This window comes from Rhagoletis pomonella, unplaced genomic scaffold, assembly GCF_013731165.1.
Source record: "Rhagoletis pomonella isolate Grant_MI unplaced genomic scaffold, Rhpom_1.0 Rhpom_scaffold_00002, whole genome shotgun sequence".
NCBI lineage: Eukaryota > Metazoa > Arthropoda > Insecta > Diptera > Tephritidae > Rhagoletis > Rhagoletis pomonella.
Window position 1 is genome coordinate 101263529 of NW_023458556.1, and position 11927 is coordinate 101275455.

Consider the following 11927-nt stretch of genomic DNA (forward strand, 5'->3'; position numbering starts at 1 on the left):
CCAAAAGAAAAAATACGTGTCTCATTATTTGGACCAACAAACAATGTATTTGAGTTTGGTCGAAATTAAAAATCATGCTCGTACCTGACCGGTTGTCTGGAAATGGAAAGCATCATAGTATATATTTTACCAAAAATTTACTTACAAAATCACAATTATTGGAAATTATCGCTCAACTTTTCCAATGAATTTGAAACGAAAAGTCAAAGCAAAAGCGAAACAAAGAAACAGTTACTACGTTTATACGTAAGCTATTTGCAAATAAAAATAATTTGCAAATACCTATTTCACAGTTTATTCGATGGTGAAAAATTCTTTTTTAATGTTGCCTGATTATAAAAAGGCAATAATATGACCATCGAAAAAGAAAATAAAGTTAAAAATGGCAACGTCTTGATTATTAAAAGGCAATAAGATGACCATCGAAAAAGAAAATAAACCTAAGAATGGCGGCGTCTTACGCTTATTTGCAAATAGTACCACTAATCAATACTTATTTGCGTGACTTAGTTATTTGCAAATAAAAAATTATCTCAGCGTCTATACGGCAAAGTTTACCATTTTGCAAATTGTTATTTGCAAATAATATGTGCGTATAAACGTAGTAAGTAATACCTACGCATACTTTTTCACAAAATTGTCAGCTCCATTTTTGGTTCCATTTTGCCCAGAAATAAAACTGGAATGAATAGAGTAGGCATCACTGTAACGCTGGTATGCCGAAATTGCCAAAATTACAACAACCACCCCCTAAGTGGCAACACCTTATTATTGTTTCACCATGGTTCGAGTGAAAACAAAAACAAACAAATGAAATTACGGAGAGAAATTTTCAAAAATGCTAGCAAACGTCAAAATTCTTAAATTTGGCTCTCAGCGATTGTACCTTATAAATATTTTTATCATGTATAAAACTGAAATTGAAAAAATGAAATTGTTCAACATTTATGTTGTTTGAGATTGGGAATCAGAACGTGTGTGTGAGTTTGTGAGCAAATTTTAAAATTAAAGTGCTTAAAAACATCAAAAATACTAAAGGTATCTCTCAGCGGTTCTACCTTATAAATAGTGTTGGGCAGTATCGATACCAAAAGTACTCAGAACTCGCTTCTCAAAAGGATCGTCAGCACCCGATTTTTAAAAGTATCGATACTGAGTCTCCAAAGAACTCAGTACTCACAAAAGAACTCGAAAGTACTCAGTACTCAAAAAAGGAACTCGAAATTACTCAGAACTTAAAATAATTCGAAAGTACTCAGTAGTAACTGACGTATGCGGCGTTAGTTTGGTGACCAGCACTAGATAAACAATACAACGTCAGGAAATTATGCAGTATACAAAGAGCAGCTTGTGCAGGTGCTACAGGGGCAATTAAGTCGTGTCCATCTGATGCGCTTAATGTAATCCTGCATCAACTACCCATAGAACTCCATATCCGCGAAACTGCTGCGTCTGCGGCAGTCAGACTCAAAGAGTCAGGCTGCTGAAGGGCGCTGCAGCACGGCCATAGTGGTATTCTTGGCAAGCTTATCAAATCAGGGAAACAATCAGATTATATACCTCCTACGACAGATTTCAGGAAAAGCTTTCAGGTGAAGTTTCCTTCAATACGGAATTGGAGTAAGGGCAGGATAGTCGAGGAAAATTCCACTGAGGTCTATACTGGCGGGTCCAAAATGGACTGCGGTGTGGGTGCGGGGGTGTTCTCTGAAACGCTGAATGTCTCTCTCTCGTTTCGACTACCTGACTTTGCTAGCATCTTCCAAGCGGAAGTACTGGGCATCGAAAGGGCCTGTAAAGCACTAGAGAGGAACTGCGTAGGTGTACGAAAAGCATTAATTTTTTCAGATAGCCAAGCGGCACTTCTAGCACTTGCCTCACCGGTAACAAAATCCAAAACAGTCAGAGATTGCTCGGCGTTAAGCTCGGCGGCCGAGTTAATAGACATCACTCTCATCTGGGTTCCCGGCCATAGGAACATACACGGAAATGAAGGGGCTGACGAGTTGGCTAAGGCCGGAGCATCTTTGGATGAATCCGAAGCAGAAACTATAAATTGTCCACTCGGACTCATCAAAAGGGAACTGCATCTGCAATTCACACGTATGGCTGATACACGTTGGAACAACCTTCAAACCTGCAAAACTGCGAGGTACATATAGCCGCACTATGACAAGCCAAAGACAGAAGAACTTCTCAAGAGGTCGAGGAAAGATATAGTGAAATTAATAGCCACGAACAGCCATGGTGAACATGCAGCTAGAATGTGCCTTCCGTATAACCCTCGGTGCCGTAGCTGTAATCTTGTGGGAAGTAAGGAAACGGTCCTTCACTATCTTTGCGAGTGCCCAGCATTGGCACAAATAAGGCAGATCACACTCGGGAGTTATTCCATCCAGAATCTTGGGGAAATTCACCAAAATAGATTCATCGGAAAATCCAAATGGTTTGACGAACCGAACGAATCATGAAAGCTGATAAAATCAGGGGTCCCAGAGAAAGCGTATCAAAATGGTGCTTTCAGCACTAATTGGGTCCTGGGAACATACCCAGGCGACGCCTTTACCAACCAACCAACTCAGTAGTCAAAAATACTCTGTTCCAATAATCGCTTTGATACATGTACTCAGGATCGATTCAAAGTACTCAGTATTAAGTGTCGAATAGACTTAAAAAGTACTGAGTTTTATTTATATTTAACGGTATTCAGAAATGATTGTACTCAATTTGCATTTTCAATAATTTTCAAGTACAATACTTGTACCCAGTACAGTTAGCCATTCATTTGACGTAATTCGGGATTCATATATTAATTTAAATAAAATACTGCCAACATGTGTATATTTAAAGAAAATACTCAGTACTCTGAAAAATACCCGATCCTTAAAAGTATCGATACCAGAGAGAACTCGATCCTCAAAAGTACTCGATACTTCCCAACACTATACTTAAGTGTGTACGCCCGAATACGACCGCTGACCAACTTGCCTTTTTAACGTTTTAAACTCAACTGCACTTGAGCAAGAAGTTTGCTGTAATAGCATTGCAGTTTTATTAGGGGTTACCAATCCGTTTACGGATCGATAGGACCATGTTCAGAGCTAGCCTGAAGTAATAGTGTGCAGAGTACACTAACAAAACACCCGAAATATTTCCTTTGCGGAACGCAACAAATGTTAAAGATTTATTATGTAAATTCAATTGACAATTCAAGTATATTTCACTGACTTAGCGAGTATGTGTGTGCCAGAAGGGCGTGAGTCAACGTTTTAAATAAAGAAATAGGTCTCTTGAGCGGTTCGAAAACGAATGAATGCTTCTCCTGCTAACCAGGAGTAGACCACCCCGTACCTCCGTATATAACTAGCTAAAAACCATTAGGTTACAATAGATCAAATTCCAAAAGTTACAATGAGTATGTTCAAAGATTACAATGTGTTTAGATTTTACATCTTACATATCAATGATTTTAGAACAATTGCATTAAGAAAAAAAGTAGTTAATTAAAGATTGATGAGATCTGCGCGCATGTCACCGACATTTATTATTTTTTTATGCAAACAAAGCTGATGACTTAAAAAACACAATATTAGTTCTAATTTCAGACTTTGTGCAAAAATTATGAATATTATGCAAAATTTAGTACGGTGAAAATTTGAACTACCTAGGACATACCGTTGATTTATGACGGTGTTACGCAATTTTTTCATACACAACATGACAAGTTTTTTATATGGAAAAAATGCAAAAAAATTTCCAAAAATCAACGGTAAGTTCTAGGTACTTTAAATTTGCTCTTTATTACACCAAAATTTAAAATTTTTAAATATGCATAACTTTCATAATTTTTGCACAAAGTATGAAATTTGGATTTGAATGGTATTTGTTAAGTACTCAGCTATACTTTCATAAAAAAAATAATAAGCATTAAATGAACTAAAGAAAAAAAGCCAAAACATTATATTTTTGCTTAAAATAAAAATCATTGAAATCGGCCCAGTATTTTATGACTTTTCGGATTAGAAAAAACGGTCTTTCAATTTTATATAACACAGTTCGGCATGATAGTTTTCTCTGGCTAGCCATTTCTAATAGATTTTAAATCGCTAAATCTGTAAAAATGGAAACTTATATATTTGAGTTTTAAGAAAATAAGGCAAATAGCAAAATCGGCTAAACAAGGCTAATGCAGCGTTTTTGCTGCATTTAAAATGCAACATTTAGCACTTTCGAACATATGTTTTCGACGAGCGTTCATGCTATTGCATTTAGCAAATGCACATTTACGCGAGCTCGAAATCGTATGCTTTTGACAAACAGCCGTGTTCCAGTCGCTTATTCAGATCCGTATCTATTACGATAAATTCTCACGCAGAAAATAATGTGCAAAAGCCCTACTGAAAAGGAAAAAATAAATTTTAAACCAAAACTTCAATAAAAAAATTTGAATTGTTGTAACCATGACCGACCATTTGTTTATGTATATATTCATTTGTCGGTGCTGTCAATTAATATTTCCTCACTTAATTATGAAACAAAACAAACAGAATTGATCACAAATTGATCCAGATTTCTATCAGCATCACATCTTAACTTTTCTTTATCCAAATACTGTAAAATAATAAATGAAATCTCGATCGGCGATCACTGAAACGCAGCTAGCCACTGTATACTCGAAAATGCAATCTTGTCACTTTTTCTCATTAAACCATGTTCGAATCGTGGAAATTTTGGAAGATCACAGGGTTGCTTTTAGCATTTAGATTCTTAATGCAAAAATGGAGTTGAATTTAGTTGCATTTAGGTGACGAATTTTGTATGGATAAATGTACATTTAGAGTAGCATTTAGAGCTAAATGCGCTAAATGTGCCTTTACGCGTAAGCAAAAACAGCCCATAACTCTTTTTGGGAAACGGCTAACAAATCGGCTGCCGGCTAAACCGAATTTTCTCTGGCTGTTTGCTATCGGAATTGTAATGCTCTCACCCCCTAGGATTGTTCTATATCGAAAAAAGTATACCCCTATTTTTTTAATTTGAAATCAAAAAATATTTAGAGGTCGCTCAAAGCGCTTAAAGTTTTCCATGTATTTTTATATGGGGAAAAACAACTTTTCGTAGAAATGGTAAGAAGTCTTAAAAATCAATATTTTTCGATCGGAAAACTCTGGTTCTCTTCAGGAGACTTTCAATAATAATACCCAATTATTTATTTAACCATTTTTTAATACTAACGATTTTTTATTGGCCGCCCATTTGCATTTCTCGGGGTTTTTGGCTGACCTATAAATTTTTGTTACGATGAAAAAATAAATTAAACAATTGGTTATTATTACTGGGAATCTTCTGCAGATAAACGGAGTGTGTATTTATTTTTAAGAATTCTTTACCATTTCTACGAAAAGCTTTTTTTTCCCCATATAAAATACAACGAAAACATTGGGCGCTTTGAGCGACCTTTAAATATTTTTTGATTTCAAAATAAAAAAAGGGGTATATTTTTTTCGGTATAGAACAATCCAAGGGGGTGAGAGCATAAAAATTTCGACTTTACTTTTTCACATGCATTTTTCGAACACAGATACTTCGATTTCATACGGCAATAAAGATTTATATCAAATAACTACGCTTAGCTCTGAAACTTAAACAATGCAAAGAAACTCCCTTCTTCAAAACCAAAAAAAAACCTTATACACTAAGTTCAAAATGATTAACTGGTTAAAAAGTTAACTATTTAATACAAATAAGTATTAAGTTCAGCATCCTTCGGTATCTGGCATGGCTCTAAGCCTTCTTTTCAATGAGTGAACTAAGTTCCGGATAATATCTTGGGGTATATTCTCGCATATACCCTAAAGGGCCCTTTTAATGTTTCCCTTGCTCCTGATTTGAGGCTTGCTTAATTTTGATTCCATGTAAGCCCACTACTGTTCAATACATAGTAACAAAATATGAAAAGCAAGAAAATTCGGAAAGACCAGGAGGAAGTGGCAGACCAAAGGAAATATATACATCACAGGCAGAGAGATGTAATGCTACATATATCTAGGAAGATCTAAAACAATCCGCAGTAGCTATTCCAAAAGTGCTTAAAGATCCTGAGATTGTTGCTATCGACCCACAGACTGTCATAAATTATCTGCATTCGTTGGTATTCGAGCATACACAACGCGTAACAAACCCTGCTTATCACAAAAAAAAAATTTATCCGGGTTATTTTCACGGATGAATCCCAATTTAATCTGCTTAGATCTGATGGGTGTCCATTTGTTTTGCGTAAAGAAGGTGAGGCATTAAATAACAGTAATTTAAACAAAACGATAAAACATGCCGGTGCCAGTGTCATGGTATGAGGAACGATGGGCACAAACAGCGTCGGAAATTTAACTTTTGTTGAAAGCACCATGACTAAAGTGGACTACTTGAAACTTTTAAAATAATACTTAGTACAGTCAGCTGCCAAATTATATATGTACTACAATTTTTGCCTAGAACAGGATAATGATGCAAAACATTCGTCGCTAATAACAAGAGAAAGCCTCGTGTACAATGTAAAAAAAAGTAGTTTCCACATCCTTCCCGGAACCCTGACCTCAACCCAATCTGTTGAGTATGGGTGCGTTCACAAACGTCAAAATACAAAGCATCAGTCTCTTTTATTTCTAAGCCACACTACACCATTTCCAGTTGGATTTTAGAAAGAGTCAATTGGATTTAGAAAGAGTCAATTGGATTTTAGAATAGTCAACTGGATTTTAGAAAGCGTAAATTGGCTTTTAGAATACTCAACTGTACTTTAGAAAGCGTAAATTGGATTTTAGAATAGTCAACTGGATTTTAGAAAGCGTAAATTGGATTTTAGAATAGTTAGCTGGATTTAAGAAAACGTAAATTGGATTTTAGAAAACGTAAATTGGATTTTAGAAAATGTAAAGTGAATTTTAGAATTTTCTACAAAAATTTTGAAATAGCCAGTTTTTTCTTATGTGCGGTATTTGTCTATGCAAATTTTTCTAAAATATTCACTTTTAAGCGAACAGTACTACTTTCTATGCGGATGCAATTGCCAAACGAGATATGAGAGCTGGTGAATAAAATTTTTTTAAATGGCATTTTATTTCTTCCAAGTATGTAAAACATGGAATTTTGTTACATATACTATTGTCTTGTTCTTCCAATTTACATTACTCATTTACTATTACATTACATTTCACTCCTGTGCACCTATATTCTTTTTATATACATTATTCTACTACATAATTTTTATATTCCGCTCACGTCTTCATTATCCGCTTTCTTTTATACTTCAAACAGATCGTATATTCCTAAATGTAACCTGTTGTTTAACTTTAATATATATTATATTGTTAAAACTTAATAAAAAGTAGTTATAACTGATACTTCAGCAATATTTGAAACTACATAATCATATGCATAGCATAGTGTATGAATCATTAAAAAATCCAATTGACTATTCTCAAATCCAGTTGACTCTTTCTAAAATCCAGTTGACTATTCTAAAATCCAATTGATCGTTTCTAAAATCCAGTTGACTATTCTAAAATCCATATGGCCCTTTCTAAAATCCAGTTGACTATTCTAAAATCCAATTTACGCTTTCTAAAATACAATTGACTATTCTAAAATCCAATTGACGCCTTCCAAAATTCAACTGGAAATGGTGTAGAAGGAAAAGCCTAACTTGCGCAACCTAGTAGAAAACTAGCATCTAACCGTGGTTGCGCACATTTGGCATTAAAATCTACTGAGGTCTAGAAATAAAAGAGACTGATGCTTTGTATTTTGACGTTTTGGAATTCACCCTATCTGTGAGTTTACATGGAATCACAATTACGGGAGCGTCAAATCAGGAGCAAAAGAGACCTTAAAAGTAGCCTTTAGGATATATGGGAGAAAATACCCCAAACTATTAATATATAATAGAAGGCTTAGAGCCATGCCAGATACCGAAGGTTGCTAAACTTAATACTAATTTGTATTAAATAGTTTACTTTTTAACCAGTTGATCACTTTGAATTTAGTGTAAAAGTTTTTTTTTTGTTTCGAAGAAGGGAGTTTCGTTGCATTGTATAAGTCTGTGTTTTAATTATTATTTCTTTAACCTAAATAGCTTAACTAACGGCAGAGATATTCAACTTTGAAGATGAGTACCTTCAATGTACAACTTTTTTTTTGGTTCACTGTATATATAATTGATCAGTCATACGACTTAGTTACGGCGATTTGTAGCACCCACAGAATTGAGCTAGGATATCACTGACCATTATAAAGGACCCTGAATGACGGCAAAGCTCAAATCAAAGCTTTACAAATTTGTTAATATGATTTTTAACCGACTTGCAAAAAAGGAGGAGGTTATTAGTTCGTCGGAATATATTTTTTTTTTTATGTATGTTACCGCATAACTTTGGACCACGTCAAACGATTTCGATAATTCGCTTTGCATCGGAAAGGTAGTGTCTCAGAGGTGGTCCCATACTAATCTGGTTTAGATCCGATCATTGGATCATGAAACATATATAGATATATATATAGTGTTTTTATGTCGTTTTTTTTGCCAAAAATTACTTGTTGAAATGAACGATCCAAAAATACCGGAATACATATTTTAAAATTTTTAGAATCACTGCAGTGGCTGAGTTTTTGTTCTGAAAGGGTTAAAAAGGCTTTAGTTAAAAGTGTGATACATTTCACCATGAAACGGCGCCAATTTTAAGTGATTATTGCGTTTCAGATTTCGACCAATAAAGCCCTTGTACAGATATTGTGAAAGGTTGGACTATACCTTAAAGATGATTGTTTTCTCACGAGACACTGTACGAAGCTTTGAGTAGAGTAGGGTCCTTTAAGAACTTAAAAATTATCCTGGGTTATCAGGTCTCTAGCAATACAAGATTAATTGTTGTCACGAAATTCTTTAAATAAATCTTGAGCTAAATACTGAAGTTTATTCATAATTATCACGTTTTATTATATACTTAAATTTAAATTCTTAATATTATTAATTATTTCTTAACTGCATTCACAGAAATTTCGAGGGTTACTACTAGTTCTAATAAATGGTCAGTTTAACGTCTTATAAAATGTACCTTTAGGTTTATGCACCTTGAGCACACATCGAAAATTTGTGTTAGAGAATCAATGTGAAATAATTGCAGACGCCTGCTTTTTAAATAATTTTTGTAAAACAAATCGGCAAGTACACATCGCCCCCCGCATGCCAGAAAAATGAATGTGTAAGGGTGAACATTTTGGGAGGTCAAGTTTGAAAGTATTTTTTTTACGAGACTTAACTCTGCATTCATGTAATTGACATTGTGAAATATGTGGTTTCCGTGTACGCATGACATTCTGGGTTTTGGTATAACATAGAACATCCAAAGGTTAATCAAGTCAACCCAATAACTCAAAATTGGTAAATCTGAACATTCGCATCGCGGATGTCTAAAATTCCACATTCGCAACCTCCCTACTATGTACATATATACATATGTGCATTTGGGCATTTGGCCGTACATCTGTAAGCATAAGTAAATAAGAATGTGATTTTTTGGACATACATAATAGATTATTAGTTCAGTATAAATGTAAATGAAATTTTTTTGAATAAATTAATTACTGATCGAACCTCAATCATAGCGATTTAATTTGTCATTTTCTACACCCATATGTACTATATTAGATACTTTTCCAAAAATCAGCTACCCAACGAATATTTAGGTTAGAGAACGATTAGAAAGCGAGTCGAATTCTAATGTGTTTCTCTAAGGTAGAAGATTAGAAGACGATTACAGAAACTGCCGAGAACTATAGCATTCTCTACAAAAAGGGAACTTGGGTCTAGATATTGAGAAAGAGGTTAGATATCTAGTCGTATTCTAACGTTGAATTTTAGTTAGTTGCTGGTGTCTAGTGCTTTTCTAATCATTCTCTAATCGAATTCTAGCACAGTTCTCTAACCTGATTTTCGATTCGAGAACTACATTAGATGCTAATGTAGAATCTAACCATTGCTCTAACGTTAGAGACTGTGTTTGCTGAGTAATGTCTAATATAAGTATAAATTAAACGATCAGCATTGGTAGCTTACCTGATCAATTTCATCGAACAAATAAAAGGGCGCTGGATCACATTTTTGAATTGCGAAAATCAATGCCAGCGCAACCAAAGATTTTTGGCCTCCAGATAACTGATTCATTTCTCGCATTTCTGCATCAACTCCTGTAAAGGATACGCGAATACCAATTCCAGTAAACGCGTCAGAATTGGCCACCTCTTTGTCATCTTTCTCATCTTCACTGTCCTTTGTTTTAAGTATTAAATAGCCGGCACCTTGTGGTACAAGTTTTTTAAATACTTTGGTGAAATTCTGTGCAACTTGCTTAAAAGTAAATTGTATGGCCTCAACCTTTTGCATTTCAAGAGTCTTCATTAGTTCCCGAATCTTTTGATCTCCCACATCTAATTCATCTTTTCGTTTATACAACTTTTCTTTTTGTTCAGAAAAACTGAGAAACTGATCCAAAGCTTTCTTGTTTACGTGATTATACTTTTTAAGATGTTGATTCGCTTTTTCAAGCTCCTTAAAAAGTGATTTTAATGACATTTTACTATAAACTCCATCAACCTGTGGTAGAGCACCTAAGCTAGCAATTTTTTCAGCACATTCGTCCAGTTTTTGATTAAGTAAAATTTCTTTTGATGCCCATTTCTCCACTTTTTTAGAGTCTTCATTAATTTTTTCTTCTGCTTCTTTTTCTTTTCGCATCCAGTTCTCTAATTCATGCTGTAATGTCTTTTGCAGATGAACTGCTTGTTGAACCCTAGAAAATAATAAATTTTAATTAAATAACCGAACTGGCGCAAGTACATATGTATATACTACCCTGCCCACATTTAGATTACACACCCTTGAAAATTGTTGCTGTATTTCATGATTCAATTAGATTATAAGTAGCTGTTTTCTAAAATTTGGCACTCCCACCCACAGCGATGTTTTTTGGAAGCAGGAGGAAAAGAGGAAGAATTCAATTACCTTTCAAAAAGTAGCGAAGTTCCACAACAAGGTGTTCATAAATTATAGTGCATGGTAGAATTTGCTTTAATTATTTAATTGAAACCAGCTTATTTTCATCGAATATATCCTTTGATTGTTATTAAAAATAAATATTTGTATGTATATATAAGGGGTGTTAATTTTTTCGCTTTTTACGATCCCGGGATTTTCGGGATATCGTTATCACAATCCTGGGATTTAGATGTTCATTACTTTTCAACAGCTTAAATCGAAAAAATTGCTTCTATATTGCTTGAGAAGCTCTCCTAGCATAAAATAAATGATAAATAAATGGGTTTGAAAACTACTATTTTATTTAAAGTGACGTTTTTATTTTTTCTCTCTGACGTCAGGATTTATTTTAAAGGATTTGTATTTGCAACGATATGATTAATTCCAATAATTATTTTAAAAATTCAATGCAATGTAGAATAAAAATATGGGTACCAAATGCAAGATGGAATTTCTTTAAAATTTAAAAAAAGTATTTTTTTTTTGGATTCACAAGGACGAATATGTAATTTTTTAAGCTGATAAAGTTAGAAGGACGAAATTCGAGGAAGTTATCGAGTTTATATAATTCCTTAACATATTATTTTTTTAAAAGCAAATATTGCGTCCTTACGCACAAAAAAATTGAATGTGTCTAAATTCTACAGAATTTCCTCTTTAATTTGATACCCATACTTACGGTGACCATCCGTCCTGTATTATACGGGACAGTCCTCTTTTTTCGTCCATTGTCCTGTTAATTTATTTATTAAACACGGGACGCCAAATGTTCTGTATTTTTTTCGATGTCCCTTATTTGTCCCGTCTTCGGTATTTTGATGCCTTAAAATCTCATACA

General features: G+C 34.2%; 1 protein-coding gene across 1 annotated transcript in view; it reads right to left on the reverse strand.

Annotated features, from left to right (window-relative positions):
- Positions 1-10844, reverse strand: part of LOC118734259 (structural maintenance of chromosomes protein 3-like) — a 26132-nt gene extending 15288 nt beyond the window's left edge. Inside the window, exon 1 of the mRNA XM_036463974.1 lies at positions 10112-10844. Within this exon, the coding sequence (XP_036319867.1) occupies positions 10112-10789 (678 nt within the window). The 5' untranslated portion in view covers positions 10790-10844. The remainder of the gene's footprint in view (positions 1-10111) is intronic.
- Positions 10845-11927: the final 1083 nt, after the last annotated feature.